We start from the raw sequence: 18785 nt of genomic DNA, 5'->3' as shown, positions 1-18785 counted from the left end.
CTGTCTCATCAGCCCAGCTAAGCAATTTATAAACTTGATCTCCACTATAAAAAGCATTTAGACATTATCTCAATTTCTTTTAGACTAACATTTAGTTTTCAACAGGGGAGATTTGTATAAACCTTGCTGTCTGTCTCCGACATTTGCAACATTGTTTCAATATTCAAATTCGATCTCCAGCTGTCCCATAGTAATGAACGTGTCGGGAGTCGCGACGAGACAGACAGGCAGGCATCATTTTTATGGATATATACAAAGAAATGTCAATTATTTATTTTTTAAACAAAACGAAGCACAGCTAGTTTGCAGTCTTTCCAGCTTCAGTTTGAAGTGATTGTGTTAGCTGTGTTGTTGGCTAGCTCCCCTGAACAACAGTGTCCTGATGAGTGAGCACGTTTTCTATGCCAGACGAAATCGCGCCTCATTTGCTCATTGTTATGCATGTATCCAAATAAATGTCTCTAGAAAACAGCTTAAAAAAATGCAAACGCAGCTACTTTGCTGGTATTCTGGCTGAACTTTTTGACGTGACTGTAAATTAGCCATAGTTGACTAGCTAGCAAGCAAGGGATAAGAACGTTGCCAGCCAGTATGGCAATGGAACATTTAGAACGAACAACTGGGTCGCGAAAATAGATACAGAACAAAAAGACTGAACGACTGACTCCCGACACGTTCATTACTATGGGACAGCTGGAGATCGAATTTGTCTCTGGCAACCGAACCGATAGAACGATCGGCCAGCCGGCTTGGGTAGCAACCCTAGATTTGTTTCGGGACTATATCTTGTGGAAGGATGAAATAGTATTAATACATTAATCAAAATAATGTTTTTAATGAAAATATGTCAATCATTTTTAAAATATGTTGGTAACCCATTGTATAAAAGTGATAATGCCCGAGAAGCCGGTGTTTGGAGGATATATTGGCATGGTGTTTGGAGGATATATTGGCCTCGACTTCATCTCAGACCTAACAACACCCGTGCCAATGTATCCTCCAAACACCGGCTTCACTGGCATTATCACTTAAGTGTGTGTCTCCACTCTCTCCTTCACTCCCGCCTGCCAGCAGCCCTGAAGCCATCCTTTTGCTGGAGGTGCCTTTCTTGTGTAAGCAGTCTTTATGACAGCCGCTTCCCGCCCTCTGATCGACGTGTTGACAAATTACATTCCTCTCAAGGGTGTGTGTGTGTGTAAGGTTGAGAGAGAGAGGAAAATACTAATCATATCAGCAACTTGGTTAACTAGTGTTATGATTACAATGTTTTGTAACAGAGAAAAACAGTAAACTTTATTACTGCGTTCTTCCTGAGTACCAGTGTTAGAGATAAGAGACAATGTGCCAGTACATGCAAATTCTCCATACTTGTAAATTCTGGTCAACCAGACAATACTGCTATGTATCCTATGTACATTCCACAACTGGCCACATAACCTTTAGGCCATTTGCATTTCAGGTAGAAGTTTCACCTAGATAGAGATCTAGGATCAGCTTCCCCTCCCCAATCATCACCTTAACCATTAGTGGGGAAAATACAAAACTGACCTCTGATCAGTGTCTAGAAGCAACTTCATCCTACACTGATAAAAGTCTGGACCCTGGCCAATCACAACCAGGTCTCACCTTTGCCCTGGTTCCTGGGGGGCAGAGGGGGGGCATCGGCCACGGGGGAAGAGGAAGTGAGGTCGGTGGAGGCGGAGTACATCTGGTTGGTGAAGGCGCTGTAAGACATGCGCTGCTGTTTGTCCCGGTGGCTGATGAAGCCCGGCAGAGACAGCTTGTCATGGGGAGACAGGCTGGACGAGTGGCAGAAACTCTGGGGCCGCGGGGAACGGTCCTTCTTTATGGGACTAGGCTGCAGACAGAGAGGGAGAGAGAGACAAGTGTCAACTTGGAAGAGTGTCAACTTAGGAACTTTGACATTTCATTCCAAAATCATGGGCATTAATATGGAGTTGGTCCCCCCTTTGCTGCTATAACAGCCTCCACTCTTCTGGGAAGGCTTTCCACTAAATGTTGGAACATTGCTGCAGGGACTTGCTTCCATTCAGCCACAAGCGCATTAGTGAGGTCGGGCACTGATGTTGGTTGATTAGGCCTGGCTCACAGTCGGTGTTCATCCCAAAGGTGTTTGATGGGGTTGAGGTCAGGGCTCTGTGCAGGCCAGTCAAGTTCTTCCATACCGATCTTGACAAACCATGGCTGCTTGGCCATGGAAACCCATTTCATTAAGCTCCTGACGAACAGTTCTTGTGCTGACGTTGCTTCCGGAGGCAGTTTGGAACGTGGTAGTGAGTGTTGCAAGCGAGGACAGACGATTTTTACACGCTACGTGCGTGAGCTTGTGTGGCTTACCACTTCGTGGCTGAGCCATTGTTGCTTCTAGACATTTCCACTTTACAATAACAGCACTTACAGTTGACCGGGGCAGCTCTAGCAGGGCAGATATTTGACAAACTGACTTGTTGGAAAGGTGCATCCTATGACGGTGCCACGTTGAAAGTCACTGAGCTCTTCAGTAAGGCCATTCTACTGTCAATGTTTGTCTATGGAGATTGCATGGCGGTGTGCTCGATTATATACACCTGTCAGCAACGGGTGTGGCTGAAATAGCCGAATCCTCTAATTTGAAGGGGTGTCCACATACTTTTGTATATATAGAGTATTTGCACATGGATTTCAAGTTGTGTTCTCTGTCCAGATGTGTGAACCTGCAGTCCCAGTCTGACCTTGTCATCGAGATCATCATCGCTCTCGTCCAGCTCGTCCAGCCTCAAGCTCCACTCATACTCCACGTGGACATGAGGGTAATACTTCCCCGCTGCAGCCTGCACCAGCTGGGGAACACAAATGTTGATTACTTCATTTGGATCCACAATGAAACAATGAAATACAGAGGACATACAAATTAACACACAGTGATTATATCCCACAAAGCAAGTCATAACGAACAATCTACCACAATGAATACCTCCAACATGAATTAGATTGTTGTCCTCCTTTATTTTGATGTGCAAAACATGCCATAATATCACTGATGGTAAAGCACCAACTTAGTTTTCTGTGTGCAAATAGTAACCATACATCAGTAATGGTTTCCTCTCTGAAGTCACTAGAAGCCTGGGTAGGCCTTTGGCTGCTGCCATCTAGTGTCCAAAGATGTGCTGGTCAACAAGTCCCTTCGATCTAGACTATCTACTGTGCTGCTACATCATCAGATATTGTGTGGATGCTACTTCAACAAAGAACAGGATTGCATCTTTAAATATTGCTATCAATTCATGCAATTAATAGCCAAACATATAGTGGTTATGGAGCATATTGGCTCATGTTCACAGTGAGATACTTACTGCCTCCTCACACTGACTGTTCTTCATACGCCTGGCAATATCCAGCGCCGTCTCACCATTCTGATTGGCTAAAAGAACAGGCATGATATTGGTTACACTAGACGCATACATTCCATCGATGTGTATAAAACAGTGGAGGCTGCTGTGGTTAAGAGCGTTGTGCCAGTAACCGAAAGGTCTCTGGTTCTAATCCCCGAGCCGAGTAGGTGAAAAATCTGTCGATGTGCCCTTGAGCAAGGCACTTAACCCTAATTGCTCATGTAAGTCGCTCTGGATAAGAGCGTCTGCTAAATGACTTAAATGTAAATGTAAATAATAATGGCTGGAACAGAGCAATGGAATGGCATCAAACACATGGAAATCATGTGTTTAATGTATTTGTTAGCATTCCACTAATTCCGCTCCAGCCATTAACACGAGCCATCCTGTGGTAGAAAACACAATTTTGATTAGCCAAAAACAGACAGTAATGTTAACATAACCAAGTCTGATTACATTTACATATGAGTGTGTGTGTGTGTGTGTTACTCACTGATGTCAGTGGCTGGTTTGCCCCTCAGCAGTAGTTTGAGGCATTGGTGTTTCTCGTACATGCAGCAGTAGTGCAGGGCAGTGTTTCCCCACTCGGTCTGCTTATCCAGGTTCCCACTGTGACATGTCACGGGTCACACCCCAGAGGTAAAAGGTGTCACATTATCATTCACGCTTTGATCACACATACTGCTTTAATACCTATTTTTCACTACGGCTGACAAAATATACACAGAGTGTACAAAACATTAGAAACACCTGCTCTTTCCATGACAGACTGACCAGGTGAATCCATGTGAAAGCTATGATCCCTTATTGATGTCACCTGTTAAATCCACTTCAATCAGTGTATATAAAGGGGAGGAGACAGGTTTAAGAAGGATTTTTAAGCCTTGGGACAATTGAGACATATATTGTGTATGTGTGCCATTCAGAGGGTGAATGGGCAAGACAAAATATTTAAGTGCCTTTGAACGGGGCATGGCAGTAGGTGCCAGGCGCACCGGTTTAAGTGTGTTGAGAACTGCAGCGCTGCTGAGTTTTTCACGCTCAACAGTTTCCTGTGTGTTTCAAGAATGGTCCACCACCCAAAGGACATCCAGACAATTTGGCACAACTGTGGGAAGCATTGAAGTCAACATGGGCCAGCATCCCTGTGGAACGCTTTCGACACCTTGTTGAGTCCATGCCCTGACGAATTGAGGCTGTTCTGAGGGCAAAAGGGGGTGCAACTCAATATTAGGAAGGTGTACTTCAGTCACACTAAGATGTTGACTGGTAAGTGGTTGGTCCTCATTTCATCTCCTCCTATCCCTGAATGGAAAACAATTAGCCCAATTACCAAGTGTAAGCATGAAATCATGAAGGTGGACCTATTAATTAATGAGGAGCCCCCATTTCCCGGTAACGGTCTGCCTGAGGTGCAGCGAGGCAGGGAGCAAACAATTGAAAAGACTGATGAATAAATTAAGGCGGAGAACAAGTGGCTGCCTGACCCAGTTCTGTTTGCCTTGTGGGAATCTAAGCTGTGCTGAGCTCTAGTCTGCTCATCTTCCTCTTGCAGTGGTGGAGAGATGAGAAGAGAACACTGTCTTTCATGAAGCTATTCCATCGAAACCTCACATTTAACACATCAATTTACATGACCAAATGGTGGAAATAGTACTTATTTATAATATTCTGTTATGTTTTTTAGTATATGGGCACAACAGCTTATGAAGTCTGTGCTTTCACTGCATTTAAAATCCCATTTCACATTAGCCCAATGCTATGGTAGCCTGTATGGCATAATATGCATATCTTCACTTTATTGACAGGGCCTTATTTGGTCATTTTACCTGTTTTGTACAAGGAAGTCCACCAGGTGCAGTGAGGTCTGGTCGGCGGTGCGCACAGAGTAGTGGAGTGCAGTCTCTCCGGCCTCCTGAAGGGGGCGATCACACACAACAAAAACATGAGACTTTCTACATGGGGAGAACAGCAGGCAGCATCCATTCTACACTCTCTCTCAGCATTTAAAGAGGCTGCAGTCAACAAAATGGCTCCTAAAAATAGCTTGTCCCCCCCCCCCATGAACAAAGGCCACCACCACCACCTCACTGGTCGTGATTGAACTCACACTTGCCGAGATAATCAGCCATCAAGTCGTTGAGATCTTCCTTGGTGGGTGTATCCTTCAAACATTATGCATGTCATTGCGTGTCTCCTTGTGTCTCCTCTAATTGAAAATGACTGGTAGTTACATCGCTGATTTATCTCTGCGAGTCCCAAGTATGGAGACTTATTGGGAAGAGTGTGCACACAGTGACACACGCAATACCAATTACTATGAGTCAACCAGAGAAGCAGGGTATCCGTTTGGGAAGAGGGAGGGGCTACTTTGTCATGTATTCCTGTCACACCCTCACTGTCTGCGGCTCTGGGTCCTGAGTGGCGCAGTGGTCTAAGGCACTGCATCGCAGTGCTAACTGTGCCACTAGAGATCCTGGTTTGAATCCAGGCTCTGTCGCAGCCGGCCGTGACCGGGAGACTCATGGGCGGCGCACAATTGGCCCAGCGTCGTCCAGGGTAGGGGAGGGAATGGCCGGCAGGGATGTAGCTCAGTTGATAGAGCATGGCGTTTGCAACGCCAGGGTTGTGGGTTCGTTTCCCACCGGGGGCCAGTATAAAAAATAAAAAATATTTTAAAAAAATAATGTATTCACTAACTGTAAGTCGCTCTGGATAAGAGCGTCTGCTAAATGACTAAAATGTAAAATGTAAATGATATGTGCTGTCTGCTGGGGACACTCAACCAGCATCCCAAAAGGAACCATATTATAATGCACTACTTTTGACCAGAGCCCTGGGATGCAGCCTCTCACAGCCAGGATTGCATTAGATATCAGTGAGTCAGCCTGGGCTAGAAGCTCTGCCTGCTTTCAAACAGAGTCAGTGACTCATCCCTGGCCACTATTCCCTATGGACTACTTCTGAGAGCACACTGCAGTGCTACGTGGTTTAACGTTTAGTGGGTGGCAGTAGTGATAGCTTAACTGAGTCACTTTTCTCGTTTGGGCATTGTTGTCTTGTCCAACATTGCCCAGTAGTAAAAACTCTGTTTTTCTCTGTGGACTGTTCATTACTTTGCCCATGTACAGTACAGCCTCCTTACATACTCAGTACAACCTAGTATTTCCCTATGAAACAGTACACTTCTGCTCATATTGTAAAACCAGACCCCCCATACCAGATCAGGGCCCATATTCATCAAAGCGTCAGGGTATGAATGCTGACTTAGGATCAGTTTTAACTTTTGGATCATAATGAATAAGATTACAAGGACAGGGGGACCTGATCCTACACCAGCAATCCTATGAGATGCTTTATGAATATGGGCCCTGATCAGGTGAGATGAGATAATAATACAGTCCAGGGCCTGTGACATCAGAGGTCAGACTCACCTGTCCACCCTCGGGCAGTGGCTCCATTAGCTCCACCCCCTCAGCATACACCTGGATGAGAGACAGCAGGTCCCTGGACTTGACCGCCTCACACAGCTCAATGGTCTTAGCTGCCGAGGAGGTACAGGTCTTCCGTGCAAACTTGTGGTCCACATACTTAGCATTGATGAACTCCTTCCTCACTGTCCTGTAGGAGGGAGAGAGGCGGGAGAATAAGGAGATGGTTGTGTGGATAGTTTTTCCTATAGAGATCCTTTCATTCAGTTTCTAGCATGAACGTTTTCCTGACCAAGATGGCTGATTTTTAGTCATGTTGCTAGGATGCCAATGTCCATTCTAGTGTTCTATTTATTTGTGGCTTTTCCTGCCAGACACATCTACCTGCATAAGCTCAAACATACACCTGATTATGCTTCCAGTGATGTCAAGTGATAAGTGAAAGTGAGGTAACATTTCTATGGAGTTTCTAAGAAGTTCATGTAGTTGTTGATGACGCTGAGTACTTACATGTCACTTGAAGGAGTGGGTTTCGGTGAGGGACAAGGAAGGTTCCCCTCCATTATTTCATTGAAACTACTGTTCCCTACGTTCTTAGCCAGCTGTGAAGGACATATCAAGTCTCATATGAATGTCAAGATGCTCGTTAGAAACACTTTGCTCTAATTGCCATCATAACAATCACGGCGTAATCAAGATTTATTTATTTATATCCTGTTTTTGAATCTATTTTGCATGTTGATCTACTGTGAAAATAACTCAATATAATGTTCACCAAATGTATTTCTTTTTTCACTCACCAAGAGTTCAGAGGTGCCTAGCTTATCTAGCTCCATGGATTGGATGCGTGAGATGTGAACTCCCATCTCCCGGTGGATGCCAGAGCACTCGATGCAGGTCAGGATGCCCAGGTTAGTGGACAGCCATTTTGGATCTAAGGGCACAGACAACATTACAATATACTCAGGTTAGAGAGCAGCCATTTTGTGGCGCATTGGCTTGCGGAGAGGCGTCTTGGCTACAAAACCACAAAAATCTGTCTGGAATTCACAGTTTAGTGCACAGCTGTTTTGGCTCCAAATATAACATTATGTTTTTTCAAAGTACTACCACAAATATACAATTTACAATTGAAATCCAGAACGATAATGCTGAACACAAGGGGGTTTAATTTTCCATCTGAACACTTGCATTGTGCCGTGTTTGTATTCACTGACAATGTATAAGCTGACAATTTGTTTCATGGTCGTATTCACTAGGCACCAAACGAAAGAAACCTGACTGAAACAGGGAGGGACAAACTGAATGTATAAGAAATGTTTGTTGCAAAACGTTTTGCTACGGTGTGCACTAGTGAATACAACCCAGGTCCACCATCACATCAACGTGAGCAGCGGCAATGCACAGCACACACCACTAGAGGGCCTCGGCAGCATCAGACCCACCAACCACACCGACTGGACTACCAGAGCCCAGCAACTAGAAAACATTGCATCATTCTGTGTCAAACTGAATGCCTGTACATGCTCTGACAGCAGAGCCATGTGGTGGAAGGCTAGAGAGGCTTTGGGCTCTTCACTGTAAACTGCTACAGTGACTGACACCACAGCCAAGCATGAGTGATGCAATTGAAGGAGGCTTAAACCCAGCCTGATATCAAGCCTGAGAGCCCTACGCAGCTACGCAGATGTAAACACACTATCTTTACAGATGGCTGAGTGCTGTTAGCTGTTAGGCTAACTAGCGTGTCTGGATTTGACAGGTCTGTGCCGGACGGACTCGGGTGGAATGGTTTCAGAGGCGGCCAAACACCAATGAGTCACATGCAGGATGGCAATAGAGGCAATAGATGACCATAGAGAAGACAGGAAGCTCAGGGTGGGGTGAGAGCTCTAGAGCTGCAAAATATTTTGCACTAATACTCCTCTAGAGAGCTGTATTTTAGACAGGATCAGCCGAAGGAGCACCCTAAATAAGCCTGCAGTACACTAGCACATTATCAACGTGTTAAATAAACTCACTCCATAGAGGGGAAATCAGCAAAACTGTGTCTGTGTGTATGAATTATGTAACATAATGACGTTGTCGCAACAAACCGGTATTTTTTTATTCGCTAGCGGCCTGCACTCTCCTCAGTGCTCTCTGTGTGTTTATGCTGACAGTGTGTGTGTGTATTGGGGGAGTCAGAGGGCCAGGGTGTCTCTGCTTGGGGAGTGCTGAGTCTCTGTTTTTACAGCAGGGGAGGATCAAGTCAGAGGGCCAGAAAGGACCAACACCACTGTTACATCCTGAATACAGAGAAGGCTCCTGGTGCTGCTTTGCTGCTTGTTTGGTTAACGGTGACATTGCAGGAGGGCTGCATAGAATATCCCTAACTACTGAGGGAGATGGGGAGCAGCCATGACAGTGCAGAAGAGTGGATCAATGTTGGGCTGAGCAGGGATTTCTGAGGGACAACCTTGATGATGGTTGGGGATGTGTGAGTTCTATAGGGATGTGTGAGTTCTATGGGGATGTGTGAGTTCTATAGGGATGTGTGAGTTCTATGGGGATGTGTGAGTTCTATTGGGATGTGTGAGTTCTATGGGGATGTGTGAGTTCTATTGGGATGTGTGAGTTCTATGGGGATGTGTGAGTTCTATTGGGATGTGTGAGTTCTATTGGGATGTGTGAGTTCTATGGGGATGTGTGAGTTCTATTGGGATGTGTGAGTTCTATGGGGATGTGTGAGTTCTATGGGGATGTGTGAGTTCTATTGGGATGTGTGAGTTCTATTGGGATGTGTGAGTTCTATGGGGATGTGTGAGTTCTATGGGGATGTGTGAGTTCTATTGGGATGTGTGAGTTCTATGGGGATGTGTGAGTTCTATGGGGATGTGTGAGTTCTATGGGGATGTGTGATTTCTATAGGGATGTGTGAGTTCTATGGGGATGTGTGAGTTCTATGGGGATGTGTGAGTTATATGGGGATGTGTGAGTTCTATGGGGATGTGTGAGTTCTATAGGGATGTGTGAGTTCTATTGGGATGTGTGAGTTCAAGGGCGAGATAAAATGCTGAAGCAAAGGTGTCGTTGTCTTCTCCCATGACAAGGTGAATGGTGAGTAAGCTCAAAGTAGTGGTATAGTGGACAATCTAGAATGTGAGAGTCCCTTGGAAAACCATAGAGGTTGTGTATGTCCCAGGAACCACACACACGTGCACCCATAGATGTCATACTATATGTACCTGCAGCGCCACAGTCACAGCAGACTTCATTGCCAGGCATGCGCAGCACCTCCTCTATGATGGCTTTGGTCAGGTCCTCCAGGCCATCCTCTCCTCCTACTCCGTCCTCTTCTCCGCGGAATGCCATGTTCAGAGCTTCCTCCTTACTGTTGGATAGCACAGAGATCCAGCTACACACGACACAGAGACAATAGAGAAAACAAGTTATTACAAAGCAAGGGTGTTTTCAACATGTACAAGCATTGAACTACATAAAGAAGTATGTATCATAAGATCTCTGTGTATAAGCCTCTTAGGTAGAGACTTTTAGCAAAGGGGACCACAATGGAAATTAGTCTCTTTATCCTTGACAATTTTGGTATTTGTGTCTGTTGCCATTTTATGTATTTTGAATGGTCAAATCAAATCACATCAGATGGGACAACTCCAACTCCATCTGACGCTATCTATATCTATACTCTATGTATTAATATAACTGTATACTGCGTTACATTGACATCTTGACAGCTACTTTGCATTCACCCTACCTGGGACCTACATTTGCCTACAGTGTCAACCACATACTGTAGTGTACTGTACAATACACAACCCTATCTAACCAGCCAGCAGCCCCAGATACCCTCTCATGACATTCAAACCAACACATCTGGACAATCGCCACGCACACACGCATGAATTAGCAGGAAGTAACTGCCAATCAAACATGAGTCGGTGGCTACTGTTGTTCAGCACAGAACAGTACAGCACAGCTCACTCTGCCATTAGACTGCTAGTTAGACTAGCACAGGACACAGCACAGGTGAGTGCGAGTGAGCGAGTGAGAAATAACAAGAAATTAGACAACGGTATGCAGAGATGTGGGTGTATGTGTGTCTTTAAGGGTGAGCGTGTTTACTTGCGATGCACAAGACATGGGTGGAGGAGCATGTGATTGCGTAATGCAGGGATGCTATATTGTCAAGTGATAAATGTTTTAATCCAAACACTCGCATGAAGCGACTTCATCACTGTATGGTCTGCCTCAGCTGGAAGTGCGTGACAGCACAGAGCTTAGAGTGTGGAGTCAGCATTTGTGTGTGTGTGTGCATGAGTGTACATGTGTGTTCCCTAGTTACAGATACTTTATGAACTCACTGACATCAGGGCCCGCAGCTGAGATGTGGCTGTGTCCCAAATGGCACCCTATTCCCTATGAAGTGCACTACTTTTAACCAGAGCCCTATGAGCCCTGGTGAAAAGTACACTCTTAGAAAAAAGGTGCTAAGTGGAACCATACAGATTTCTTTGGTTTTTCCCCATAGGGTAACCCTTGTTGGTGCTGGGTAGAACCCTTTGCAGTAGGGTTCTTCAAATAACCCCCTGTATATGGTTCTACCTAGAACCCTCTATGAAGGGTTCTACCAAGAACCATTTTACCAGCTAAAGGTTATTCCCAGAATCGTCTGTAAAAGTTTCTACCGAGAACCATTTTATCTTTGGAGGGTTCTTCCTAGAACCGTCTATGAACGGTTCCACCAGCCTTATTAGCCTTTAAAATGTTATTATTTATGACAATACATTACATATATCATAAAGCCTTTATTTGAGGGCCTAATTATACCCTAACACAGTGGTGTTAGGAATTTTCGGGTTTACAAGACACATCAGGCCTGCAAGTCACATTATGCTGGCTTGCAAAGTGATGTGTAATTCTATTGGAATCCAGCCAGAGTTAGGATATCCAACAAGTGGAATTGTTAATCACCTACAACCTACATTCAGAATGACTGTCAGGGTAGGGAAGAGTGAATACTGAGACTACCTCAATCATCTAAACTGGAACAACCATCTCAGTAACAGGTGCAATAAATCCAATTACTGTCTGTTATTTATATTTGTGTAGCATACAATTAATCAACCAAGCAATGTACATGCAAAAACACAGATATTACAGTAAAACAAACAATTCTGAAAATCTCCCTGCAATAGAGCATGCTGGGAAATATTATATATCGTTCTATGTAGAACCCTTCTTGCCTTCCAAAGAATCATCAAAGAACCCTTTCTTCCAAAAACTGTTCTTAGGATGTTAAAGGTTCTAGGTAGAACCCTTTGCCTTACAAAGAACTCTTGTCCGTAGATAGTACGTATAAGCTGGAAGTAGAGGCCTAAGCATTGTTGTTCACTAATTTACCCCAAGTAGGGAAAGGATGGCGGGGTTGAAAAGTAATAAAGGGGAGTATATATATAAAAAACATGGGGGAAGTGATGCAGACAATTACATTGATGGAAGTTACAATCTATCTGCAATATTAAGCTGATCTACCCCCCCCCCCCAAAAAAATATATAAAAAATAATAAATAAAAAAAGAACCCTTGTCTTCCAAAAAGGGTTCTTCTGATCAAAACAGTTCTTGGTAGAACCCTATCCCTCCCCAAAGAACCCTTTTGGAACCCTTTTTTCTAAGAGTGTAGTGCACTACATAGGGAATATGGTGCCATTTGGGATGTATCCTAAAGCAAGGCCGATTGTGTCTCAGTATAATGAAAGTTGCAATATGTAACTTTTTGGGCTACCTGACCAAATTCTCATGGAAATGTGAGTTATAGATCTGTCATTCTCATTGAAAGCAAGTCTAAGAAGTGGTAGATCTGTTCTAAGTGCGCTATTTCTATGCTTCCCGTTCTTAAGTTTCATTTTTGCGTTTAGCTGCCCCCCCTCTTGACAGCGGAGAAAAAAGTTGTAGTATTAATTTCCTGCAGTTCTACACATTTTGCCATAGGGCGCAGAGAAAATGTTGCAGTTTTATAACTCATTTAATGCAATTCTACTCATCTACTCATTAGCAGTTTTACAGCTTATTTCCTACAATTCTACACATTTTGACATAGGGTGGAGAGTAATGTTTGCAGTTTTTAATATGATATCTGAGTGAGAGTGACTAACAAAATCAATGGGGGCCCACGGTCGGTAATTCGACCATGATTACTACAAGTTTAGATAGCTGTCCGTTAGACTAATTTACCAACCTTTTTTGCTGACATGGGCTAATTGAGTAGGTGTCAGTGACCGACATAACAATATAAATACTGCTGATCCACAACCAAATTTCGAAATTGCATCTTGTGTATTCTACTACAATTGTATTTATCAGCGGGCCAACGCCAGTTGCCCATCCCTGGGTTACAGTGACCTGAATAACAACTACAGATCCCACAGATACAGGTGGATACCCTTACCGCTGCTAGCACCTAGCAGTCCTCTCTCTCTTAGGGATAAAAATACCCTCATTGTCAATGGAGCATGAACACTAGACAAAACCTCTAAACGTTTTTCATTAAAGAAAACGGTGTCTTTCTTTGTTAAACCTCACTGATCTTGTCTTTCACACTCATACATTATCAGGGCAAGGTTCATTGCTTCAGCGTGCATTACTTTAGGGCTGGCACGGTAATTGTATAACCCCCCCGTATGCAATCCCTCCCAGCAGCAGCACATGCAGTCAGGAGCAGAGGAGAGGAGAAAATTTGCGTCCTTATTTGTAAAAATGTTTTTCTATTCAAACTATTATAACGGTGACTGTGTGACTTGGCTGACAAATAACCGTCACCCAAAATTCCATCACAGTCCTATCTTACTTTGTACCTGCCTTTGGAGTTGGATACTAATAGTAGTTGGATGTTTATAATGTGGTGATTGTGATGATACACTTACATGACAAACTCCTGTTCATCCTCAGCCTGGAAGTGATATGTCCGGTTATCTGTGGCCAGAGAGAAGATTAGACGGGAATGTGATCTCTCAGACCCAGCAGACACTGTGTAATCATGTAATATAATATACCCCTGTTGAGATGCATGTTGGGTAATTCACAAGCACAGCGTGTTTCAGGCATTGTCATGACACCATTCTAACAGGAAGCCAGAAAATAGAGTTTGTGTCAAAGAGCTACTGGCGGCCTGTGGCACAAAATGATCTCTTCGACGCTTCCTGTTTCTGAATGCCCATATAAGGTAATATAAGGCCCCATCTCTCACAGCCCATCTCACACCCATGGTAACTACTGTGTTGGTGTGGGGGGTTACAGGAAGAGGTACTTACGGGAAATGAGGTCGAAGCACTTCCTGTCCTCAGCGCAGGGCTTGACTTGGCAGGTGAGCAGGTTAAGTTTCACAGGCTGCCTGTTGGACTGCACAAACACACAGAGACAGACGACTTAGCTATTTGATAGAAATTCTGAAAATGAGTCTGTACATCAACCAGTATTGGTCCTATGAAACTAACGCTACAAGCCTACCTGACTCTGGATGGTCCCGTGTGGCTCAGCTGGTAGAGCATGGCACTTGCAACGCAGAGTTGTGGGTTCGATTCCCAAGGGGGACCAGTACGAACAAATATGAAAATATATGCACTCACTACTGTAAGTCGCTCTGGATAAAAGCGTCTGGTAAATGATGGGCTGGGGTGGTAAAGTAACAGGTCAATTAATCTGTTGATGTAAGGCATTGTGGGTAATGTCCTTTAGTCTAGACTGAATAAAGAAATCACTTTCGACACCTTGTAGGGTCCATGCCCCGACGAATTCAGCCAGTTCTGAGGGCAAAAGGGGAAGGTGTTCCACATAGGGAATAGAGTGCGATTTGGGACGCAGCCTGAACACTAGACTTAACAGTGTATGTAGCTAGCCTAGGGAGAATCCCAGGTATTCCCTCAGTACTGTGTCTGTCTGTGGTCCAGGCATCACCACTTTGGCTTGGCTTCAGTTACAATACCCACTGTAATAATATGATAATACCAGTGTGCCCAGTTGGCACGTGTGTAGACTGGGCACTGCATTGTGACTGTGCCCGGGCATGCGGGCAGTGGGGATGGTGAGAGGTGTTAACAAAACGTTAACGGGCTGTGATGAGCCCTGTGGTGAGGCTGCCAGGCTGGCACAGGAGCTGATGGGTAATAAACATGGAGCGGAACGGAGGGTGGAAATATGTGTGGAAATGAGGATCGATTAGTCACATTTGGGGGAGTTCACCACAATCTAGAGTTGCAATAAGAAAAACAGGGGCAAGCTAGTGTGTGTGTGTGTGTGCTCTCTCACACACTCTTGTGTGCATGTATGTGTCTGTGTATCTATCACAGCCTTGCTTATTGTACTAGCTCTCAGCAGCACAGTGCACGGGGGGGGGGGCTAAGGGGTTGCCTTGGTAACCCACCCATGTTGATTCCTCTCTGCCAACTGCCAGATTGATAGTGCCCTACACAGCTTCCTTCCTACTGGATGTTGGCTTTGATCTAACCTCGACAGGAATGTGTAAGGGTGCTCAAATGTGTTTGTGTGTATGTGTGTGTGGGTTGGTTCTGCTACCCTTGTGGGGACCTACAATCCCCAAAGGTCCCCACAAGGATAGTAAAACAAAGAAAATTCTCCCTCGTGGGGATATTTCCCACATCCCTATGAGGTCAAAGGCTATTTAAAGCTTAGGAGTTAGGTTTAGGGTTAGGGTTATAATTAGGTTTAGGGTTTGGGTTAGGTGTTAAGGAAAATTGTAGGTCCCCACGAGGATAGAAGAACATAACGTGTGTGTGTGTGTTTGTGTTTGCCACTCACCGTAGCATGAGAGATAGTGAGCATGCCACCCTTCACTGAACACTTCCTCCTCTGCCACACCTTCCTCAGCCTGCAGGAAGACAACAACACCAAGTCACAACGAAAGATCAGAAAAAGGCTCTTCATGTCTGTGTATGTTCAGTACTGTTCAGTGTATGTGTGTGTGTGTGACCTACCCATCACTCTTCTTCATCAGGTAGCCTTTCTTCTCACAGCCAAACTCTTTGTTGCCCTGCAACTGGTGCATACTGTAACCCCCCTGCTTACTCTGGGAGTCCTGTAGCAACACACACACAGTGTTTAGACACAGAAAACACAGCAACTCACCACACATAACCAACCAAATATACCTCTTACAGAGAGTGCAGGCCAGGGTCGTGTGTGTGTGTGTGTTTGTGACCCACATGGCCTTTCTTATTTCTTGGGTCGCACTTGATGTTCAAAGGATCATGGTGTACATCCCAAATGGCACCCAACTCTCCATTTATGCCACTACTTTACACAAGGGCTCTGATCAAAAGAAGTACAATATATAGAGAGTAGGGAGCCATTTGGGAGGCACACATGTTCCAACACACTATCAGATGAAAAACACAGCAAGTTTCTAATGTAAAAAACACAGTGGAGGGCATGCTCTTCAAAATCTGTCAGAAGCATGCTAACACTTACTCTTCTAGACTTGAGTCCAGACAAGCAGCGAGTAGAGAGGGAAATAGAGAGAGAGCGTGTGAAAGAAGCCGCTCCGGTAAAGTTGTGAGTGAGAGTGCCTGCATGCATAGAGTGTAGGTGTTAGTGTTGCACGGTTAATACGAGTGAGTGAGTTAGTGCGTGAGTGAGTGAGTGACAGCATTTGTGTGTGGGTGTTCTAAACCAGAGGATGTTTAGTGTGAATCATAGGTTCTGTCCCAAATGGCAGCCTGTTCCCTATATAGTGCACTACTTTTGCCCATAGGGCTCAGGGCTCTGGTCAAAAGTAGTGCCCTATGTAAGGAATAGCATGCCATTTGGGACGCAGCCAGATAGTTGTAGCTGTGTTGATACGGCAGGCCAGTCCATCTCACTATTATACAGTAGCAACACGCAAAACACAGTTAGCAGCTAGCATTCACTAAAAGTGAGTGTGAGACTGAGTGAGAAACCACATTGATGTATGCGGCAGTTGTGACCAGTGAGTGCTCAGAAAGCCTTTTTTATCTCAATATCAAACATTTCTGGGTAACAATTAAGTACCTTACTGTGATTGTTTTCAATTAAAATGGTCAAAAAGAAACAAAAATAGCTTCTTAGCAAAGAGCAATTTCTCAAGCAAGAATTTTGCTAGGACTGTCTGGGAGTGGTCTGAGTGGGGAGGGGAAAACGGAAAACTAGCTGTTATTGACAGGGAGGTTTGAAACCAGGTAGGCCAAAACTCCATCCCTCCAAAAAAGGCTGAAAATTCAGGCAGTGTTGGTCCACATCACCAACAAACTATCATGGTCCAAACACACCAAGACAGTCGTGAAGAGGGCACGACAACACCTTTTCCCCCTCAGGAGACTGAAAAGATTTGGCATGGGTCCCCAGATCCTCAAAAAGTTCTACAGCTGCACCATCGAGAGCATCCTGACCGGTTGCTTCACCGCCTGGTATGGCAACTGCTCGGCATCCGACCATAATGCGCTACAGAGGGTAGTTACCAGCCAAGGCCTCACTCTGCACTACAGGAGACTAGCTAGTAGCTACACCTGCCATAGGGTCAAAGGTTAGGGGTGAGTCTACTGCTGCGGTCAGATTTTCTACCAAACATTGATTTGGTGCACGCATGGCTGGAGGGAGTTTCCACTATTTTCCTAACACCAGTTTATTCCATTTCAATCCATTAGGGGGAGCGTACAAGTGCACACTTCAGGAGAAGGGTAGAGAATTGGAATGCCACTTATATGTTTGTCAACTCTGGTCTGCTTGGGCCCACTTGGCCCTGTTTGGCCCAATTTGGACTAGATTGTTCTGTTTCTGCCTACCTCCTTCTGGTCCAGCTGAAGGGAGGACTTGATCAGGTCTCTAAGAGCAGTCAGCTGTTTTTTCTCCTCATCCTGGGTCTGCTTTATCTGAGAACATACACAGGGTGAGATAAGAGAGACAAACAAACAAACACACACAGGAATGCATGCGCACACACACAAACACACACACACACACACCCTCACTCACTCACTCACTCACTCAATCAGTCTAGATAACATGTCAGACTGCAGAGTAGCAGTAATCAGATAGAGAGAAGCCTGTGGGTGAGTATTTACATTGTAGAGGTCAGCAGCCAGCTTCTCAATGTACTGCTTCAGTTTATCCGCCGTCTTCAAGCCATCTTGGAAGAAGCTGCAAGAGAATACAGCACAGATATTAGAATTCCATTGAGATTTTCATTTTAATTCCAATGAAAGTGAAACGAAGGGCAGTCATTTGGTGGAGCATAGCATCTTTTACATCATTTAGAAATGTCAAGTGTCCTAGACTTATATGGCCATGAGGAAGGTCAAAATGAATAGAGGGGTGACTGAGAATGAGACTGATGCAGTGGGATATGTATAATGTATAGCCCTGCTTGGCCCTCTGGCTTTTGGCATAGAGATCTCTCTCTCTCCTGTCTCTCTCTGGCTGTGTCCAGAGTGGAATGCTAAGCACATCCTGTCATCCATTATGGATCTGCCAGTGCCAGTGGCATCTACCTGAATGCAGCATCCTCTCATCTCCACTAACAACCCTTCTATCCCCCTCTCTCTCTCTCTACCCCCTCTCTCTCCGTCTCTCTCCTACCCTCCAGGTATCCATCAGCTCCCTCAGCCCACTCATTCTACTGAAACTCCCAATGTTCTATAAGGCATGTCTCTACACTGTGATAGTCATAGTCTTGGGTTGAGTAGATAACCAGAAAACTGCATTGTTTTGTTTCCCCAATGTTATGACACAACCAAATAGCAAAACTGAGGCTGTCAGGGCTGTCGGTGACACAGCGTTGGGCTCAAGCCCTGGCACAGGGGGCGCCCATTATTTACCCACAAACCCCCACGGCTGTCACACCGCATCGTCATGAAGGGTCATGCATATTTATGAGAGCTAGAAATTACTTTGCAACCCTCCCTACCCAAGACTGGTGAATCATGCATCACCATC

General features: G+C 44.8%; 1 protein-coding gene across 1 annotated transcript in view; it reads right to left on the bottom strand.

Annotated features, from left to right (window-relative positions):
- asap1b (ArfGAP with SH3 domain, ankyrin repeat and PH domain 1b) overlaps nucleotides 1-18785 on the bottom strand; it is a 78475-nt gene that overhangs the window by 20898 nt on the left and 38792 nt on the right. The window contains exons 10-24 of the mRNA XM_084140994.1: nucleotides 17915-17990; nucleotides 17636-17722; nucleotides 15812-15912; nucleotides 15636-15705; nucleotides 14132-14219; nucleotides 13745-13793; nucleotides 10051-10220; nucleotides 7624-7757; nucleotides 7334-7425; nucleotides 6827-7013; nucleotides 5222-5307; nucleotides 3886-4001; nucleotides 3354-3421; nucleotides 2733-2840; nucleotides 1627-1858 (exon numbers count right to left, since the gene is read on the bottom strand). Of these exons, the coding sequence (XP_083997120.1) occupies nucleotides 1627-1858; nucleotides 2733-2840; nucleotides 3354-3421; nucleotides 3886-4001; nucleotides 5222-5307; nucleotides 6827-7013; nucleotides 7334-7425; nucleotides 7624-7757; nucleotides 10051-10220; nucleotides 13745-13793; nucleotides 14132-14219; nucleotides 15636-15705; nucleotides 15812-15912; nucleotides 17636-17722; nucleotides 17915-17990 (1664 nt within the window). The remainder of the gene's footprint in view (nucleotides 1-1626; nucleotides 1859-2732; nucleotides 2841-3353; nucleotides 3422-3885; nucleotides 4002-5221; nucleotides 5308-6826; nucleotides 7014-7333; nucleotides 7426-7623; nucleotides 7758-10050; nucleotides 10221-13744; nucleotides 13794-14131; nucleotides 14220-15635; nucleotides 15706-15811; nucleotides 15913-17635; nucleotides 17723-17914; nucleotides 17991-18785) is intronic.

The sequence above is a fragment of the Coregonus lavaretus genome (assembly GCF_964263955.1).
Source record: "Coregonus lavaretus genome assembly, chromosome: 2".
Lineage (NCBI taxonomy): Eukaryota > Metazoa > Chordata > Actinopteri > Salmoniformes > Salmonidae > Coregonus > Coregonus lavaretus.
The sequence above is the reverse complement of the archived record's forward strand: the minus strand, read 5'-3'. Positions and strand labels throughout refer to the sequence as shown.